Source organism: Anser brachyrhynchus, assembly GCF_964034855.1.
Source record: "Anser brachyrhynchus genome assembly, chromosome: 3".
Classification (NCBI taxonomy): Eukaryota; Metazoa; Chordata; class Aves; order Anseriformes; family Anatidae; genus Anser; species Anser brachyrhynchus.
In genome coordinates, this window is record NC_137696.1 from 30,398,170 (window position 1) to 30,420,095 (window position 21,926).

The 21,926-nt window shown below is 38.9% G+C and overlaps 1 protein-coding gene across 16 annotated transcripts in view; it reads left to right on the plus strand.

Moving 5' to 3' along the window:
• Window positions 1-21,926, plus strand: part of EML4 (EMAP like 4) — a 158,701-nt gene that overhangs the window by 67,009 nt on the left and 69,766 nt on the right. For 8 of the 16 annotated variants that reach the window (XM_080586108.1, XM_080586106.1, XM_080586111.1 and 5 more), the window contains exon 2: window positions 19,275-19,457. In XM_080586108.1, coding sequence (XP_080442234.1) covers window positions 19,275-19,457 — 183 coding nt within the window. Of the gene's footprint in view, window positions 1-42; window positions 206-1,477; window positions 1,535-5,653; window positions 5,810-19,274; window positions 19,458-21,926 lie in introns of those variants that run through there. The other 8 variants (XM_080586110.1, XM_080586109.1, XM_080586115.1 and 5 more) reach the window with 6 other exon arrangements.

A 21,926-nucleotide genomic window follows, 5' to 3' on the forward strand; every position in this document is an offset into this window, starting at 1 on the left:
ATTTCTGACGTCTGAGGGCTAGCCACTCCCTGCGGCAGCCTGGGATTTTTGTCCCTATCCCACCCCCTTCAGCCTCTGGCTGGGGCTGCGGGCAGAGGGGCTGCGCTGTGAGCCCCCCGGGGCGGCCACGGGCTGGGGATGGAGGGCGGCTTGCCCTGCCTGGCGGCCAGCTGCGATCCCGCCGCGCTGGGGAACTTCTGCACGGGTAAAGTACGGCTGCTCCTGGGCACGGGGGAAAGGGAAAGCTGTAAGCGACGGGACGAATATTTATTTTGGTGATCGAGTTGACTGCAGCCGGCAAGGTGTGCTTGTGCAGAGGCTGAGATACTCACTGCGGTGCAGCATCCTAACCTTGAGAAAACTTAAGGGGAAGAAAAAAAAAAGGTATCTGTGTATAGCGGAGAAAATAATGGGGAGGTGATTAGGAAGTTAATACTCGAAGGGCACGATGCTTCTGGCGCGGTGGCTTTGGCAGCGTGCATGCTCTCAGCGCATCGCGGACCAAGCGAGAAGCGTGCGGAGTGACCCTTCCCAAGCGTGGGCCAGAGCCGCTGCTGTGCACCGTGCTTCGGGCAGCACCTCGGTTTTGTGTCTCTGGAAAGAAAAGGAAGATGAAGCTCCTGCAGGGAAGCTTTGGCTGCATGCGGGCCTCTCAGGCAGGAGGCAGCAAAGATTCGTTCAAAGTAGGCGGTTAAAATAGCTCTGCCCGCTGCAGCCTGAGCTCTGTACGTTGCTGTATTTGTGTGTGTCTGTGTGTGTAAAACATGTATTTGTCCTTCAGAGGTAAGGGGTTTTTCCACTTTCATTTTTACCGGGGCCTTGGTAAAAATGAAATCTTTCAGCACAGACTTCCTTTCTTTAAACAGTTGCTATCAAACCAGCCTCTGTTTAGTGTAAATCAGATAACTAATTGCAGCATTCTTGCCCTATCAACCTTAAAGTTTGAGTTCAGCCTTTAGGAGGAAGAAAAAATACTAAAAAGACCACCAAATCCAAATAGAGACCAAATGTATTGTTCTTGTATATAGCAGAGAAGCGTGTTATTCCCAATGAAACAAACTTCACTGAGCAGTTCTTTGTCTGCTGATTCATGCAGTGCAGTGTTCATATAAGTACAGCATCTTGCCTATAAAATCTTACACTTTTTTTTTTCCTCCCTAAAATACATCTGTCAACAGGAGAGTTTGCTTAAAAAACAAATATGGGCAGGTACTCGCCGCATAAATTTCTAAGCGTATTTAATGGGAGAAAGAAGTGACCTTGCCGCAGCGTGCTTTCTTAAAGTGAGCAACACACTGAACTTTATCTGCTTCAGAATTCAAAGCATTCGGTTTAGAATTTAAGATGTAGCAACCCTGGGGAAAGAGGGAGGGTGAACTGGAAATTTTAAAGTGCTTCATACAGTCTTTTGCAGACTTGCACAATTTTGTGTGGTGGAAGAGTAAAAAGGGGCTAATGTTTAACTGTTTATCTTCAGAACAAAATTCAGCAGAAGAGAAATTCTTACGGCTGTATCTGGCCAGCATTGTTACTGGTGAGTTGAGGCTTATGTAAAGATATTTCCATTGATTTTAATGGTTTTTTGCAAGAGTTTCTGTGATCCTCTGATTAGAACTATACCACTTTCTCAGACTTGAGTTCGAGGCATACGCAGAGTTTCAGAAGCAAGTGTGGCTTGATGGGCTGGCCTCTGAGATTTGCCTAGAAATCCAGCATAATAAGGTGTGAGAAATACGTTCTTTACTTAACGATTACATTCTACTTTAACTCTTTTCTGCATCTTAGAAAATAATTTTCACTAATATCTAGATACAAGATTGAGGTTTTTGTTGAGTAAAAGTTAACGTCAGAATTCGTAATTGATAGAAAATATGACTTTGGATATTTTTTAGCAATGTAATGTATTCTGCTGATTTAAAACTTCATTCCTACTTACATCATTAAACCTAATGTACTCTTGTATAAAATTTTCAAGGAATGTGCCCTGGTTGGCAAGTATACTTACAGCAGTAAGAAACTGGTATGATGAAGAATCAACTGCTTTGTTCATATGAAATTTCTGACTGCATTCTCGAGAGTTCCTTGCCTTGAGAACTTTTTGCAATGGTAATTGGTAACAAGAAGTTGGAAAGAGCCTGACACTAAGTTGTAGAAAGATTATTTTTTTTGACCACAGATGCTCATTCTTGCTTTACGTGAAGGAGATTAAGACCTTGCAGTAATGATATGGCATTTGGGGTAAGGTTTGGGGGATGAGTTCTTAATTTATTATTATTTTTAATAAAGGTTCTACAATTATATGCTTTGTTATGAGAGCTGCTACTGCTGCCCTGTGTTACCTGTAATGGTGACTTGTTTTGTGTTGGTGCTTGACAAACACAGAATCAAAGAAGAAAAAAATGTCTTTTTTTGTGGGGGTACTCCTGGTCTTTATTTTTGGGTATCATTGTACGTATATCCAATTTCTCATTTGTTGATAGAGCTAAAACAAATTTGTTGTTCAGCAGGGAAGAACTAGAACTTCTTTTTAACAAATGGAACATCAGTACTGACAGGAAGCTTGTTCAGATTTTTTAAAAAGTTTGTTAGGTGTCAAGTTATGGATTTTTATTTTTTTTAACATGTTTAATGAGCCTTTTGTAACTAAAATACAGGCAGGGTTTACATCGTGACACGTCCTTTCAGAAAGATCTTGTCTATCAAATTTGATCTGGGCTAGAATTTAGCTTAGGTTATACAGGGCAGGATAGAAATTTTTAGTTCGAACAAGGAAAATATTTACTTGCTAACAAAACTTTAACTTTGCATGCTTTGCATTAAATATTTGCCTCCAGTAAAATTTAGCATCACGAGCAGCATTTATAAATGGTTGTGGGGAAAAAAAATAATGCCACTCTCAGAGTCCCCAGATTTGGAAAATTGGTTGCTTTCATGCTTCTGTGTTGATTTTGATACTTTTATCTTTAACACCAAAGGAGCAGAGCATTTACTTAGGTGGTGTGTCACGGTGGGGAGCAGCTGCTGCTGGAGGCATTAGCAGCATTTGTATACTCTCAATTTATACACCTAAAATATTTGGTATCTAATAATAATATTATTATTATTATCATCATGATTATTATTTGTTGTAGGTTTCAGCATATTTGACACACACAATTCAGTTTTCTGTGAGAGTCAGTGCATGGCTAGCTTTAAAATGACCTTAACTTACTATTTCTGAGTAATTACTAGGTAACTGATCCACATTATCATTTTCATCTCCCAAAACAATAAAACTCAGAGCCCGCGTTCTTCTGTTCAGTTAATATATTTTTGCAAATGAGGGCACAATTCCTGCCAGCCTGCCTCACCAACCCACGCTGGGTTACCTGAAATGAGATTTCTAGGTGGCAAGATGGGAGAAGTCTTCCGACACGCCGCGAGCACTGCTGTGGGTCTGAATCCACTGTTCATCCAGCGCCGCTCGCGGTGGGAGACAAGGGTCAGGCTCTTGCTGCCTGCTGAGGGCTCGCCATGGGACCACGAGGGTGCTGCCTCTCTGCCTCCATTCGGTCTCTTAGGCCTGAGATTCATTTAAACAGTTTTACTGTCAGAAAGTGGTATTAGCAAGGGCCTTTAAAGGTTTAAAAGCTACATTAGAGCAGCACTGGCCATAGTCCTATACTAAAAATGTGTTAATAGTTTCTCTTTGCTTTCTTTCCTGTCTTCCAGAAAGACCCTATGTCTTAGTATCTCACTTAAAGAACTGCAGTGGGTTTCTTGGGTGAAGGAGGCAAAGGCAGAAAGTTTTGTTTCCTAGAAATAATGAAATGCAGCCCAGCTATTCCACAAGAGCTGTGTCTCCCCCTCCCCAGGTTTACTGTAGTCCAAATGCTTTAGGCTGTGTTTCCTGAAATTTCTCTGCTTCCTATTGATTCCCCAACAGAAGGGCAAACTGTTCCCTACCAAGAAGATCAGCATTCACCAGAAACTGAAGGTGCTAAGGGGTTGTGTTTTTGTAGACATGGCCATTCATGCCTGTCACTGAAGGCCTTAAGTACTTGGCAATTGGACTTTCTGAAAGTAGTGATTGATGAGATGATACTGTCCTTCTACTATGCTTCTTTACCTATTATGCCCTACTTCATAGAAGGAAATGCTGGCAGATGCCATTCCTAACTGTCATCCTTTTCCACATCGTTTCAACTTCTTCAGCTCTTAGGTCTAGAGGTAAAATCCTGTCTCATTATAGGGTGTGAAAATACCATTGCTGCCTCTTAGGGACCCATAAACCTACTAGAGTTTGCAAAATAGTGTATGCTTGTTTCTAAATTCTACTTCATACTTCCTTATCAGGTTACTACAGCTTTATTCGCTTTCTCCTACTCATTTGGCAGAGTTAAATGAACCTATTATTGAGCACTTATATGAAGTAATTATAAGTGTTGTTGGACTAAATATTTATTTGCTTCATGTATTAGCTGAGCCTGTGCTTAATGAAGTGACCTGTAAGCTCGATCAGCTGGTTCTGTTTCCAGGCTTCATCCCATTAAACATCCCCTCAAAGTGCTATTTACTCTCCAGATACCATCCCCTTTCCAGGTATTCAGCTGGGAGCGAGGGATGTGCCTCGCCAGAGCCACCTGTGCCCAGGACAAGCCAGCAGAGTGGCACCAGCAGGGCAGCAGGCATCGCTCTGTCTGGCCAGGAGAGGTGTCGGGCTGGCTGGAGACCTGGGCATGCTCCTGGGTGTCCTGCTCTCAGTGGCCCTGCTGGAGCAGGGGCTTGAAGCAGGCAGCCTCCAGAGGTCCCTGCCAGCTACATCCAGTCTGAGATGCTGTACAATGTTTTACACACGCGCATCATTAAAAAATATTCCAGTGTGACTGAGAAACAAAAAAATGTATGCCTGGTACATACTTTGCTAGATACCTGCGGTATTACACAGTAGCATGTAACTAAATACCTACTGTATTGAGCTGTAACACCAGTGCTATGGAGATATGAAATAAAGTCACAAATATAAAAGTCACCAGGGTTTTTCATCTTGCAGTGCTAAGAAGGCTATATCTACCTGACTCAGTGGAATTGTCTCACTTCTTTAACTTGGTAGTTAATATTCAGAAATGTGGTTTTGGTTTTTGTAATGTTTCTTCTGCTTTGCCTCTTTTGATATCTCACTTCTAACAGTTCTAGGAATATGTATTAGTCATCAAGAGGGGGTTGAAAAGATGATGATGACTGGTGCAGGGCAACCGTTCGCGTTTTCTTAGCAGTTGCAGAAAGTGCTAAGAAAGCTAGTTTTCTTAGAAAATGCAGGAGAAGAGATGGACGGAAGGACCAAGTGTGACAGTCATTAGTCACAGTTTTTAATGCATGATGAGAAGATGTTCTGATGTATTATAATAACATAGAGTTTAGGTGCCAAGTCTTCTGCCTGTGTTCTTCTCTCCCACCATCATTTTTGTTCTTCATATGCTCTAAAATGGCATAAGGGTTTTGCCCTTGTTTACCTGTAATGCTGTTCAGAAGTGCTTAAAACCATGAGAATACCCAGTGAGGTTACTGGTACCTATGAAATACATTGAGGGGAGCATTTCCTTCCATGAGAAGCTGAATGAGTTGCCTTCTCCGCCCACAGGCCAAAACCAGGAGGTCTTCCTGGCTCTCAGAGGCACAGGCTGCCTTTCCCATTGTGCTTTCCTGTGAAGACTTTTCGGTATGCACATCGCAGGTCACAAGGGATGGTCACACCTAGTCAGTGTGGGCTTGCACACGAGTTGCGGAGTGCTAAGTGAAGGTGGAAATGTACAGCGTGTTGACACAGCAGGTTAGTAAATGTGGATTAACAGCCTGGCATTTATTCTTGAGTAAGAGTATGCGCTTGAGTAGTTACTACAGGGAAGCTGTGATGCCGTTGACTCCCTCTTCTCCTCACTCCCTGATAGTTTATGTGGCCATACTCTGGGTTGTAGCCCAAAGTTGTGTGGTTAGAACATGCTGTTCAGGTGTTGCTGACTTCAAACACACCCATCCTGTGCTCATACACAAGTGCTGGGGCCCATTTGCAGCTCAGCATTTCTGCTGTTTGTGAATTTTTGTGAATCTGTGCCTTATGCACAGAACGATCCTTCTTTCTAATGAGACTTTGATTGGTGTCATTTCTTAACTAAATTACTTATTTGGAGGAATAAGGAAGAAAATGGGCAAAGCATGAAGCCACTTATTCATGATTCATGGCACTGGTGTTATTTAGTCACAACCAGATTTAATTCTTGGTTCTCTATAAAGTGTCCGCAGTACTTGATTACTTCCAATGCCAGACACATCTATAATCAGGCCCATCTCCCCTACTATTTATAGTGATGTTCTTTGTACCTAAAAACTGTTGCTTTGTAGCAAACAGTGGGAAAAGAAACATGAAGTTTTTTTTCTACTTCAAAGACTCCATCCATCTAATGAATAGATTATAGATAACCTGTTTATGATACAAAACATGATGGAGTTAAAAAATAACTTGATAGAAATATAGTTCCTTTTATGTTTACAGAATTTGACAAATAGTCCACATCGGAAATGTGTTTTTCTGGAGGATCCTTTTGAGAAGGAAGGAAGAGGCATCCCTATGAAAGTGTTTCTCCCATGCAGGCAAATTTCATGCACACATTCATGATGGTTTCATATGATTTATCGATAGTGACTATGATACTTCAATTTTGTATGGGACTTCTACATAAAAGACATTCAAGGTGAAATTTTGAAAGGTCTTAACCGAGTTATTCTTAACTTAAGTATTTAGTCCCAAATGTTGGGTGATCTATTTTTTTTTTCCCTGAGAAGTTGTAGTATCACAGAACACTGTTTGTGTGTCTGTGTTTGCTTGCAGGTGAATTGATTCAGAAGCGTGCCCTAACCTAAATAAAGATGAGACCTGATTCCTCCTTTTCAATTGGAATTTTCCACTTTAAATGGGAAAGCAAAGATCACTGGGTTGTAACTGGAGCTAATTTTTTTTATCAGTGTAGTGATCATGTACATCCCAGCTGACAAATAGGGAAAAAAATGTAAAATTCTGTTTATTTTGCTCTCAGTCAAGAGTAAACAAGGTCTTATCTGTTTTTTTTTTTTTTAATTTTTTGTTTCTTTTTGAGGGGGAGGGGGGCTTTTTTTTTCTTTTTTTTTCCCTGCTGGTGTTCAGTTTACTACACGCTTTTTCAGCTGTGCTCAGGCCTAATAGTGCCAGGATTAGGAACTGATACCATCATTGAAGCTGGCTTCATTTTCATGTATTAGTTTCTGTGGAAGCAGCCTTCATTTTCATGTATTAGTTTCTGTGGAAACAGCCTATCTGTAGCTAACTTTAGCTTTTTAAAATACACATGTAAACACATGTAGGAATATGTCCTTCTGTTCTAGAAGTCTTCCTCATCATGAATGAAATTAGCTTAATTTCACTGCTAGATTATTTGTTCGTAGGTTTAGAGCGTTTGTGGAAAGTGATTGGTGGTGGTGTCCTTATTAAAGAAAACATGGCAACACCTGATGGTAGATGTGTGGTCAGAGTTGTTTAAAAGAATATCCTTGGCAAACAATACCTGGTATCATTTCTCAGTCGCTCAGAGCCGCGTGCTGCAGAACGGCAGGTCTGATTGCTGTGCAGTAGGTCTCGCATCAGGTGGGAGCAGCCGCAGCAGCAGGAGAGGTGTGAGCAATGCTTTCCACCCACACCTTGTTTATAGGAGGTGCTAACCTCAGAGCTTCGCTGGGACTATTAATTGCTAGCATAATGAAACAAAGGAGCTTAGCTAAAGAACTAGTCACTTCTTAAATTGTATTTATGATCAGTTGCCTTTCTTGAGGGTGGCTATCAAGTTACACCAGTATAAGCAGTATTTCTGCTTGCCGTCTGGTCTGAAGCGTTTTCTGTGACACATAGTATGGACATATTCCCTTTATTTCTCAATACTTGCTCCTCTGTAGTAACTGAAATGGAGATGATGATTAGTGTGCAGTGAGTAGTTGCAGATACTGCCTTGCAGCTTGGCTGCGTGGGAGTCGCAGAGCTTGTGCTTTGTCCTGGAACTGGCGCAGATAGCTTAGTGGTGTCTGTACCAGGACTGCTCTGTACGAAGGAGTTTTAGGTCTTTTTCTACGCTCAGAAACAAACAAACAAACAAAAAAATGGTGGTTTGGATGTACCTCGAGTAAGCAAAGCTGCTAGCAGGTGCAGAAGCTGGGGAGGCATCTCAGTGGAGGTAAACCAAAGTGGGATTTTGTGCCTGCTGCACAAGTGTTGTGCTGGATCTAGCTTGTGACTAGAGAGATCTAGTCCCACACTCCCAAAAACCAATGAACGTTTAAAAAATGTATCAGAAGCAAACCTTGTGTCTATTTTTACCTACACAAAGAGATTTAAAAGCCATTAAGTTGTATCCCCTGGTTGCATCAGTGGGTTACAACTACAATTACATACTTCATCCAGAAGTGCTTCTGTCTCGTTACAACATATTTTCTTCACAAGGAAGGGAATGTATGGCCATCCTTAGCTTGTGGATAACAAAATGTAAGGGAGAATAATTACTTTGTAAGGTCACTTTAGCTTGTCAGAGAAAAAGTTGGCCTTTCACTGAATCATCTTTGTTATAGAGAGGTAATAAAACAGTGGCTGCATGGGGCTGTGAATAAGTGGGAAAAACTCATATACTTGAAATACCAGAAAACTAAGATAATGCAATGAGTTGATAAGTCTCCTTCCAGGCAGATTTTTCAATTTATCTGAAATTGCTGTGTCACATAAGCAATGGGTGCACTGGCCCTGGTGCATGCATGTATCTGCTGAGCACTGAAACCCACGGGATCCTCTTCTTCCCAGCAGACCAAGAGGAAACATGTCCCCTGCAGGGGCAAGGGGTGTTTTGGGCAGGGGAGCCCTGAGGTTGCTGTCAGCCCAAAACTGAATCACAGTGGGCTGGTGGCCCGGGAGGAGCGTGGCATCTAGTGAACCCACCTGCAAGAGGTTAATTGTGGATTTGGGGAGGGATGGCACCAGGGGTATTCACTGCAAGGTTGAATTTTGACCATGAAATGGTACCACAAAAGATGTGCTTGGGCAACTTTCCCTTAAGTGTGAAGGAAGATTATGATGACTGAGAATAGCATGCGTTATGCTGTTTTTAATATCAGTATCAAGAAACGAATCTCTTTAATGTTGAGTTACTCTAATATTGATATTTTTATACGCATGTCCATTATTCCAGTAGGAGAATATTCTTGTTGTGTAAAAGTAATACTGAGTCTACAAGATAACATCCTACCGCGTGTAAAATACAAGCAACCACTGGCAGAAGCACAACCTGTACAACACAGATTTATAGGTGCGCAGCATGAATAAAAACATATTTATTTGGGATAGGAAATTAATAAAATAGGCCAGGACACTCTATTTTTCCTGACCTGATGGCTAGTTACATTTATGATAGTGGCTTAGAATAGCACAGAATGAGATCAAATAAACTTTGTTTGTACAGTTAGATACTTATTTATGACTTCTGGGGGAAAGAAAATAGAGCAGTGTGATGGAGCATCCAGGACAACTAATTTCAGTAGTGTTCCAACATTTCCATTTGAAATGTCTAACTTGATTCCTAGATAACAGAAGCTGAAGATCATTCATCTGTGTTTCATGATTTGAGATGAGTAACATTTTGCAAATAAACCCTGCATGGTACAAATACATTGTATTCGTAAAAGAAGAGGGTATGTTGCTTTGGCTGATGTTGTCTCATGTAATGATTTCAGTGCTTTTCTGTTTTCCTTCTGAAATTAGACCCTGCGACTGATGAGAATACAGTGAGTTTAGAGAGCAGAAACATAACTTTCCTCCTGGGCAAAAATGTACTTTTTAAAAGCACGCCACAAATAAAAACTCAGATTAATTTGTTGCCTGAATAAACAATAAATATTTAAGGTTTTGGAGGGTTTCCATAAGTTTCCTATTAAAGCTGTGTTGGTACTACTGAATGCAAATGTTTTGCAGCAGAGGAGATTTACTACAGTGAAGGTAAACGGTGGATTTTGCCTGAGTTGTTGCAATGTAAAGATTGAGGGTTTTGCAAAGTGGATCTTATTTGCGCATTAATGAAATAAATTGTCTTGGAAAGTTGGCAGTAACCTGTATGAATTTAGATTTAAATTCTTCAAAAGCATACCTAAATATACAGACATTGCTCTAAACAGGAATCAGCATCAATTAGCATCATCACTCTGACAAGAATAGTTTAAGATATATAAGTTGCCTGGGGCAATGGGGAGGGAGTTGGAGAATTTGAGATTACTATGAATGGTCCTTTTTTTTTTTTTTTTTTTTTTCCCCTCACACCAACTTCCTTGTCCTCCAGATAACTGGTGGATACTGCTTTGTGTAAATGAGTTGGCAAAATACTCCTGGAAAGCCACGGTGTTTCAGATGATCTCTTGTTTCTCAGTGAACTCTGCAGGATGTTTGCTGGACCTGCTCTGTGAGCTCCTTTGGATCCTGGTGCTTCTGTCTGAGCCTGGATAGTGCCGATATCATTTGGGGCGGTGAGCCAGATCAGTGACAATTAATGCTGCTATCTTAAGATTTATGCAGTAACGAAATATGTTTAAAGAACGTGGTTATGAGTAGGAAGTCAAAGACTGAACATAAAAGCCAGGGTAGGGGTAGCCCTTGAGGCCTGTATTTAGTCTTCTGGATCATATGGGCAGTAAGGTGCAGCCTTTAGTTACTTGATCATAGTCTCCCCCAAGTCAGTCAATACTCAGAAAAGACAAGTCTGCCTAAAAAGCAGTTGCTCCGTATTTTGAGTTGCTTTAATTTTCTTTGCTTGTCTCCCTATGTTATTTTTATGGCAAGGCTTTTAGTCTCACTTTCCAAAGAAAGGCATGAATTTCAACACCAACTTTGCTACAGACTTACGGTAGTGTCTCAGTAGCCTACAAGTGTTAATTAACCTTTATGCGGTGTGGGATGATACTTGCATTTAACAGATGAAGTTAAAATGAGATTAAGGTCAAAAGCATCTGCTAATTACTCAATTTTCTAATTAAGTAATTGCCCAATTTGAAACTCTGAAGGCTTGCTTGTCAGTGTGTGCAGGCAGGACAGCCCTGTGCATGTCAAAAGCCTGATTGCTGTGGGTGTGAGGTGCCTGTGAGAGCTGGATAAGGGAAAGGAGCTCCTGGCACTGACATTTTTAGCCTGAACAATTTACTTGGCAAAGTTACTAATTTATAACTCTTTAAATGGGATTTTATTTAGGAAGTGTTCACAATTGTTAATATTGCTGACACTTCTAGCATAACATGAAATATTTTCAACAAAGGAATACTGATCTTGAGAGTCTTTTCCAACCCGGATGATTCTGTGATTCTGTCTGTGCACTAAATATTACTCTGAAGGCATGTGCAGTTCATTGCAGAAGTCTCTGGTTCCTGTGTGAACTTCCAAGCATGTACGTTAGATAACAGAAGATGCTCTGCCTCTCTTTCTATTGCCGTGATGTGAAAATAGGGTGGCATCAGATATTAAAAAGAGCCTGAGGTGACTGAGATTGCTGCTGAGTGAGATATGCAGGGCATCCCAAACAGGTGCCTGTAGCCATCGTGAATTTTGCATATGGTGTCTAGAGGTCATTCGTCTGTTACGCAGAAACACTCTTTAAAAGATAAGGGCATGTCCTGTTGGTCAAAGGCCGAGCATTTAAGAGTCTTGTGCTTCAGAACAATGTCAGGAGCATCAAGGGCTAACTGACACTAGGAAAAGAAAATACTTTAAAAACAAAACAAAGCAAAAACATGTTTTAATTAGTGGATGGTGAAAACACAGTGAATGATCTTACTATTGAGATGCATCTTAATGGAGGTGGAGCTGATATGAAGTATGCAGTTGGGGAAAGGACACGAGAGACACAGCATAATTACCCGCTTCTTCAAGTAATTATGTGGATACCAATGCCAAATATGAGAAGTGTGTGCAAGTGTTGGCTTTGTTTTGTTTTCTCAGTCTGCTTATCAAAGTTAGCATTGGCAAGTACAAAGTCTGCTCTGTTTCTTGTTAAACTTGGGTGCCCAGTAGATAATAACAGTTACTGCAAACTTAGGCAAGCTGAACACTCAGGTTAGTCAGATACAGCATGGGTGGAGTTGCACCCTGTGAATTTCATGCTGATAGATTTCTAGATTATCGGTATTAAAAATGATTGTTTACAGCAGCAGATATACTTGATTATCACATATATATTTTTATCATAATACTGTCAATGTTGTTATTACAAAATTACTTTTTCATTATTTTTTATTGTATTTTAATCTTTCTCTTTCCCTTGTCTTTTCATGTCAGAAAAAAATAATGAAAGCCGTGTACACAAATATATTTAGCATACACAAGCAAAACTAATTATTAGGGATGAAAAGGTAGATCATTGTATGTGTCAGACCAACTCTTTAAAATGCAATTGCCTCAGAACACAGGTGATGTTCTCTGCAATGTAGTGGTGCAATAGTGCAGTTCTCAGACATGAGCTCATTTCAAATAAATCATAAACCAGTTGAAAATTGTAAAGATTTGTAAAGAATTGTAAAGATTAGTAGCAACTATTGCATTGCAGAATACTCATGTGCCCAGATAAAATCTTCTCGTGGAACGTCTACAGACAAAACATATGTAGCATGCTTAATTGAAAAGTCCAAATGAAACTTTGCGCACTATAGTTATGTATCTTTCTATACATATATATATCTTAACTACAGATACATAATTATATATCTCTATATATTATTGTTTTAAAACATAATGCAGTGCTATGATGTTTTAATTTTATCGTTTATAACGTTATTTCATTGTTGTTGTTTTTTTTGAGTTTTGGATTGTATGATTATTTGTAAAGATATATACAGATCTATAGAGATCTATTCCAGATGTGCCAGTTTTCATTTATCAAAGTCGTGCATAAATTCATATAAGTATAAACCATATTCCTATTGGGGTTTTCACTGAGGTTTTTCGATGCAGTCTAGATTTTCAGCCTTGACTAAGGGTTTTTTTGGCTTGGTTTGGTTTTAAGACCCAGTTCTGTATCCTTCAGTTAAAAGGGTGGATTGCACTGCTCTATTTTAAAGTGAAAAATGTTTTATATATATTATATGGTTTATGATTAAAAATGCAGATTACCCATTAGGATGATCATTTTTAATGTTTAAGGCACTTACTGTCCACTGGGCATTGCACTTTAATTTTATGGTCTGATTCTGTGTAGGATCTATAGAAATAAGCTTACTGTGGACATTAGTTTAAAAATAGTTATGAAAGGCTAATGGAGAATAATACTTTTTTTTTTTTTTAAACTAGCGTGGAGGGGACTAAGATAAGACTGAACTATGAAATGTTAAACAATCCAGTGAATTGTACAAGGAAGACAATTTTCTTAACATGATAGTACTCATGCAGCTGGTTGAGTGGGGGCTGACAACATGCTGCTTCTTCCTGAGAACCTGAATAAATGCCTGTGCAAGAGAAAAATAACAGGTTTAACTCATATTGGAAGTACTAACATGCCATGCATTTGCAAGCTGCAAGATGGGTACTAGTCTGCAGTCAATGATCTGTAGCCATTTCAAAACATCTGCATTATTGTTCTACAAGAAAGTAAAGAAACACCTTTTGCCTTTGTCTGCAGTAATAAGTGCAGATTTCCTAATGAATTTGAGCAGGTTTTTTTGTTTGTTTGTTTGTTTGTTTTTTTGTTTTAATTCTGAATGGAAAAATTGGGAAATGAGGAAAAGTGAATGAAAAGATATGTGGGGTAATCCAGAGTGTTAAAGACCAGAGTCTTGCATTTGCAGCAAGGGAAAACTTGGAGAGAACTTCCCACTCAGCTTCCATGCCACCAGGTCTAGCTTCCAGGGGCACATTAGAAATGAATAAGGTATCTGTTGCTAATGTCAAGCTTTCTTAATTTTCCACATTCATGTTGTGTGTTTAATTCCAGTTCTTCTCATGCTCCTTCCATGACTCATGTCCTTTGCAAAATCTAGATAGCTTGTATGTATACTGACATTTGTAAGAGGTGAAGGAGATACTGCAAGGAAAAGATTGTAGAGTCTAATTCTTCCTTTTTTAGAGAGTTATGCATTACAGATCCAGAACAGGATCTTCATACATTTTATAAGCTAGTCGTAAGAAAAATAAGTGGCAGAAGACTGTAGAGAATTTTTCTTTCAATTAACACAGTAAGAAAAACAAATTTGTCCGTTATCTCTCTGGAAATAAAGCCCTCAGCCAGAGTCAAATTATTCACTGACCTTCAGGATAAAAATTGCAGGCTGTGCAAATACGTACCGTCCTACACGCATGGGCACATCACAGGTCTAGTGAGAAAGGGTTCTTATGGGCCAGTTATCTTCTGAAATTGTGATCCAGACCTTTATACTACTGCAGGTAATTTTGGTTGCATTTCTTTAATAAAAGACTCTTAGCACTCTGGGGAAAACATAGAAAACTGTGTGGGTGCTTTGGCAGGCACGGGTTTAAAAATATCTGTGGTTTGTGTGGTTTTATTGGATAAAATGTAGTATTTTCCATCCTGTGGTTTAAATTTCCATGTGCTGGAGCTTGTAGAATTTGTTTTTCTGAAATGTTGCTTATGTCTAAAATCAAGCTCTTACTTACATTTAGTCAAGGCTGGCAAGAGTTGGCTGAGAGAAGTGATAAGGGATACTCTGGAATTGTTGAGGGGCCCCAGAATATATGGTTCAGTTGTAATATACACGTGTGTGTATGTATGTGTACGCGCACACACATTTTAAAATGTAGAGAGTTCAGATTTCTCCTAGGCAGCCAGTGTTTAAGGGAAATACTTTTCAAATGCTGCTATCCTCACGTGCCTGGTTGGTGACATGTGAAAAGTGGAGTGATAGGTGGGTTGGGAGTATTGTTAAGTGCCGTCACGACGTATCGGATGCCTCTGTCAAAGTCTCTGGAGAAAGCCTAAGGGGCTGTTAGACCTGTTTATCTGTTCAGTCTGCTGGGAGATACAACCTTGCTTACTCCAAAAGGAGGGGAGGAGTTAATATTTTAATGGCCAAAATTAAAACAAACAAACAGTGAACTATGATAAAATAGCAAGACTTCTTATTTTGCAAGTTATAGTAGTGTATGTTTAGACCTAGCATGTATCTGCTGTCTTTGAGTTCTAGTACTCTTTATCTTATACCACTTCCCAACATGGAAGGACCTCCCATCCACATCTATGTGGATGTCTCCTCACTTTCACCAGCAGGCATTGCAAGTGGTGCTTTTTTCACAATGGTTCATGTTCCATTGCCTCTTTTGAGAGCATAGGTCATGGACAGCTTGGGAAGTGTGGCTGACACATCAGAACTAATGGTGTTTTGTTTTAACAAAAAATAACCAGATGAATGAAAAGTTCAGTTTAAAATGAAGTGAATGAATTGGAATAAATAGTCAATTCCACCTAGGTCTCTTGCTCTATTTCCTAACTCCGTTTCTTTCTTTGAATAAATAAATCTCGCTCTGGTTTAGTAAACTGAGTGGCTCATGGAAGGTCTGGATAGATGCCCCATATAGCATGACGGAATGGCCAGATGTTTAGGAATAGGAGAAGAGGAAGGGAGGAGATGGACTTACGCTTCACTTGTGACTGTCTTTGTACTTGCATTAAGAGCTCTTTCCCCTCTGAAAGGGGAATGGCATGCCCTTGGAGGAAGCTTTTTGTTTAAATTTCTTTTGAAGTAGTTCTTTGGATTATAAAAATGCATTTTTGAAGGAAGAAACCCACAAGAGCCAGGTATTTTGAAAAAAAAATAAAAGTTATGTATTGTGCAGATTTGTTAAAACAATCTCAAGGATTGCGGTTGTGTTTACTTTTAAGGCATCTTCTTTTAAGCTAATCCGTAACTGACATACTTTCAAGACGCTGCCAAGACGGGCATGTTGGAGTTCAGTTGAGTATTCGGTGTCATGGGCAAGGTATTTGGGTTGGGAATCATTCATTTTAGTTCTCTCATAGTTCCCAGTGTAATATGTAATTGTCATCACTCAGAACATATGCTGCTTCTGTAGAGTGATAGAGGATAACAAAATGTCTTCCCAGCGTGTGACTGTGATCCTTGATCAACCAAAATATTCTTGATTTCCTAGTGATCTACCTGCTGTCAAGCTTCTCCTTTCAGTCACCGTGTCTGAAGTGCCCCCTTGCAATGCAAAGCAGCCCCCAGCAGTGCAAAACCTCTTTTCTCTCATTAAGCACACATAGCTCATCGCTTTGCCTGTTTTTGAGTCAGCTAAATGGCTTAATCTTGGTTTCCTGTTCATGCCCCATTTGTAGAGCTACAACCTCTGACAGGCTGTTGGGTTTGAGGGTGTTTCTGCCTCAGCTCACGGTGTCTCCTAAAAGTCTGAGCCTCCATAGCATGGGTTACAGAGACTGGAATCAGCCAACTTCACCATGCCACTTTATGTTGAGGTCAGAGCATTGCAGCTTACCCTTCTGGGCAGAAAGACTTGCTTTCCTCTGCCCCTTTGAGATTTCTAATGAGTGGCATAGCTGCGGCTTAGAGGGCTGCAGGAGACATCTACTGCAACCCTTTCCTGGGGTTTGGCAGAGGCAGCCTAGTAAATGTTGGTAGTTGGTGGAGGTGAAAAAAAAATAAAAATAAAGAGAAAAAAAAGCAGCTCTAGTAGAACACTTTTATCTGTGCTTATCATACTGAGTCCAGTAGTGGAGCCTTTTCTGGTTTGGTAATTACTATTATTTGGACTCCACGCAGGGGGCACAGTAACGTCTAGCTTTTAAAATGAAGATTTGACACAGCTTACAGAGAGCTACTCACTCTTTTTACAGATGTTTTATGGTAATCTGCTGCATATTTAAAGATCCTGGGAATTTATCCATAATAAGACTTTTTAATAGTTCATTAATTGAAGGCTTTGGCAGACAAAAAAGGGAAAAAAAAGCATTAAGGAAATGTCAAACTTCTGTGTTTGTTTGGACTGCTAGTAGTGTAAGATGAGATGCAAAGATCGTAAAAGTTACTTTGAAAATAGTTGTTGTTGTTTGGTCCAATGTTCATTTTGGCTGGTCCTCTGCATTTATACAAAGGCTAATATTGTGATTACAATAGAATTGTGAATTATATGGTGCCTCTTTCAATTCACTTCCCTAAAGTCAAAACTCTTCTTGACTTTGTGAAGTAAATTTACATAAATTTACTTCCTTTTAACATGCTGTATAGGTACATGTGTTCGTAGGAACCTCCAGTAACTCCTTAGAAGAGATCTTTTTTTATGTTTTGAAAATGGGATTTTTAATATAAGAATCTTTCACAGTTCTTTCCAACCTGGAATAGCAGTCACTGGTGTGGATTTCTAAAATACTACTGAGAGAGAATTGAGTATGTTGGGTTTTAGAGTCATTAAAATAACTTTGTAAAAAAGTGACCTTTTCTGGATCGATGAGGTATTGTTGTGGCTGGTGATACTACAGACATTTTGTTCAGAGGTGTTCTGATTTACTATTTCTGGATCTCAGTCCGATTGCATACCTTATTAATTTCCCTTCAGTTCTTATTTTTTAGTGTGAATGAATACAGTATTAGCCATGCAGTAATGCACTTCTGCTTTTAGTTTAACAAAATAGTGAATTAAATTGTTGTGCAAAATTGTCTTCTTTAAGAGTTGTCATATCAGTGTAATTGTAACCATGCCTTTTGGTTTAATAATAGTTACAACTTCATTTCACTAGTAACTACTATTACTTTGTTTTACTAAGTCCTTATGGGAGTTTTTTCATGTTGTAAAAGTAATATTGTGATTTTTTTTTCACTTGGCTAAATTCTTGCTCCTTCAGTAGTGATTATCATACACAAAGGCTTTCTGCTTTAAAAGCGTGGAAGTTGTCACTAAAATCTGTAATCTCTTTCATATTTAATTCATTGAAGCATTTGGCATGTGTTTCATTTGCTTATGAAACATTCACTTTAAGAGTGATGCCCTTATACAGGTATTTCAAAGGTTAAGGAATTTAGTCAAAAATAGAGTTTTAAGGCTATGGCTTCATGTTAACTTATTTTTCCTTTGTTAGGTATTCATCACATTAGTGAACTAAAATTTAGATTGTAAATTGACAGTAATAACATCCAGCTATTTTCCCTTATGTGTGAATTTTCTGTTTTGATATGTTTCATAAAATATGAACTCATAGTGTCTCTTTGTAGAACTCAGGCTGTAAAAAATTTTGTAAACCTGTTGAATCTTGAGTTCTAGTAAGCCTAAATGAGGATGGATAAGGAATTCAGTACTTTGATTGAGCAACATATTCTTTTATGGGTCTTTTTTAGTGGTTGGACTCTGACTTATTGGAACAGCCAAATATAAAAATCTGTTATGTGTTATTCTGGCTTGGCAGAAGTAATGCAAAGAACTGTCAAAGGCAAAGAATATGCAGAAGCTGTAATTTCCTTTTTACCACTGAAGAATAGATTTGGCTGGATTGCGCCTTCAATGCTAATCTATCTTTGTGTGGCCAAATAAGTTTTTGGAACCTTTTTGTAGTGTATTTACTTTTGTTCACGTCAGGCCAAATGTTATAATGTCATTTTTTTTCCCTCTCTCTCTTTCTCTCTTTTTTTATTTTTTGGCCCATGCAGGGTGGTGATCTGAAAAAAGTACAGAGAAGGGATTGGAGTTAAGAACTCTGATCTAGGCCATTTAAATTGAGATTGTCACTTGATGCAATTAGATCATGGCTAGCAATACTAGGATGTTCAACTGTGGATATATTTGTTATAATTTTATATCTTGCTTTAAAACTAAAGACCTCATATAAAATTCTTGAACAGTTCTAAAAGAATATATTGCAAATTTTAACCTTAGTTTTATAATTTGGGGGTAATTCAGTTGGCTATGTAAATAAACTTGATTTCAGTCTTTCTTCTACTGGTAAGCATGTTTTTCCTTCTACACTTTTAACAGAAAGTAATTTTCTCTTCTGACTGTAGTAGAACCATGCTACTTAAGCCTTCTGTCTAAGCTAATGATTAGCTGCACTTCTCTCTTGAAGCATTCATATGATACATTTAACATAATATCCCTTCCTTCTTTGCCTGAACATGTTTGTTCATCTTCAGTACTTCAAAATGATGGGACAGACATACTCATTCTGTAAGTGTCTTTCTACGGCTTTTGGTTTAGAACAAAAGAGTTAAAACTCTTTCTACTCTCTTTCCCCTCCATACAGATGACAGCATCTCAGCTGCAAGCACATCTGATGTCCAAGACCGACTTTCAGCCCTAGAGCTGAGAGTTCAGCAGCAAGAAGATGAAATCACTGTCCTAAAAGCAGCGCTGGCTGATGTGCTAAGGCGCCTTGCTATCTCTGAAGACCATGTAGCTTCTGTGAGAAAATCAGCACCAAGTAAGGGTAAGCCCATATTTGGTAAACTCTTTCTAGAGTCAAAATGTTATCATGTAGAATGTTCTCTGTTGGTGACTTTTTTCCCCCTTTTCTGTGTCATCTGGAAAAGCAAGTATATTTTGTGAGGGACAGGGTAATTTTTTTTTTATTGTAGGCTTTATCGTATATGGCTAATAGCTATTTGAAATATGCTTAATAATATTGCTGTTTTCTAACATTTATATGTACTTACGGCCACTGGAAATTTACCTTAATTCTTGTCAAAAGGTTCATTTAATTTAAACAGTGGACTGCTTTACAGGTGCGGTCTTTAAGCTGACAACAGAGTTTCTGAAGCTTACGGGGAGCTCTGAGTCTGAGCTTTGACTTCATCTATAAGTTATTCAGCTGAAGGGCTGTATTAAAGGCTACGCTTCCCCCTGCTCCTCAATTCTTAATTAAAAAATAAATGGAAGTTTTCTGAATCTAGTTTATTTTTGTTCATCTACAAGGATGAACACGAGTAGGTTTCTTATAAGAAGTGGACATCCATTTAGTAGTATCTCTTTGGGCTAGTGGCTAGCAGCTAACCTTTACACTGTAACTTTGAAATATATAGGATTGTTTAAAAGGAAAGAAACTAGATGCTGTTTGCACTAATTTAAACATGTGTGCCTGAATGCATCGCGTTTTTTCCATGAGCATTTCCTTTTCTGTTCTGGAGAAGTACTTGCATTGTTATTGGGATTTACTCCAACTTAAAATTGTGTGTAGAGAGAGAACTACAGCTGTGTACATAGGTGATATATGTTAGGCCTATGATTAAATAAAAGGTTAGGTCATATTTCAGATAATTCACAGTTCTAGTTCACCATAAATGCATTTATCCCTGTGAAACCATGCAGCCCAGAATTCACTGTGCTCAACCCTTATACTTCAGCCTTGAAGTACACCCATTACACCAACACTAGCATAACACTGAACTGACACACCAGAGCATATGTTTGTTTGCGTGGCTGCATTATACAGGTTGAAAATGAAAAAGCTGAAAATTCTGAAAGTTTGAATTGTTTTGGATGTGGTAGGGAGATCAAATTCCTTAATTAAGTGTTTTTGCAGTCTCTCTGCCAGATGGAAGGAAGTGATGACACTTAATTGGCTTGGACTCTGAATCCTGCCATTCTCTCATACTTGCTAAATGGTAGACTGTTGTCAACCCTGCTTATAAATGCAGCTTTATCTGCCTGATGTGCATCTCTGGTCTCATCAAGATTGAGACTTCCTTGTCTAACTCCGTTTAAATAAAGCTCAAGCAAGTATTTCAGCTAAATCAATCTTTGCTGTCTGCTGTCCATTATGACAGAAAGAAAATGTCTGTGGAAAACTGTGGGCAAAATGAATGCAATATAGAACCTTATTCTTCCTATTTACATGCAGAGGAATTGGGATGTGCATAAATACGGCTATAAAGACCTTTGGCTTGGAATTGTCTAATATCCAGCAAATGCAGTTCACAGGCAGGGCAAGCTTGCAGAGTTTTGCAGAATGCCTTGGGGCCATCTTCTTACAGACTCTGGGAGCCTTGTGGCCATACTGAGTTCTCCAGGTGAATTTATTCAATGAAAAATAATTATTCCCCAGGGTGGGAAAGGATGGAGGATCTAAATACCTTCAGCATTTTGATATTACATTTCTAGCAATTAATGACAGCAGCACGTAACTGAAGATGGAGGTGGGGGTGGGGGAGAAATGTACATGTACGAGCTAATACAATGAGCATAAATGAATTATGACTAATTGGCGCTGTATTTAATTTGTGGAGGATGTGTCCCTATTGTCTTCAGTTAACTCATACTACCAGGCGACACCTTAGCTTCACTGTTTATCATGAAAGCAGCTGTGGATAGATAGTATGAGGATGTCACCAAAGAAAAAGGTCATTCACGTATGGTCACTGAAATTTTCTACAAGGTTGAAATTAGACTTTAAGAATGAACTTGATATTAGTATCGATTTAAACTTAAACATTGATATTTTAATAAACATTTTAAAACAAGATCATGCATAGCTTTTTATAATACTGTAGACAGTTTTAATTAAAAAAAAAAGCTGAGGCTTTGGTTCACAGAAGTATTTGTCTCTACAGCAGTGCTTGATTGCATGCTGACCTTAATGAGCAACAAAAAAAAGATGCATATGTATTTTTGAATTGCGAGAGGTGTTTAATTTGAAGTATGGCAAGACGGTGAGATAAATACTTCTGAAATAAATTGAACTTGCAAAAGTCACAGTACCCGAAAAAGCCATCTTGAATCTTTCCATCAAACAGATTTTTAATCTGAGTAGCAGACATCTAACCCAGTTTGAATGAGTCTTTCCTACTTGCTGCTGTTTTCTAAATGTTTTCTAAAACCTCTCAATTTTTTCTGTAACCAGCTCATCAGTGTCTTTGAAGAGAGATTTTTCATAAGCTCAAAATAAGTGTAGTGAACAGGC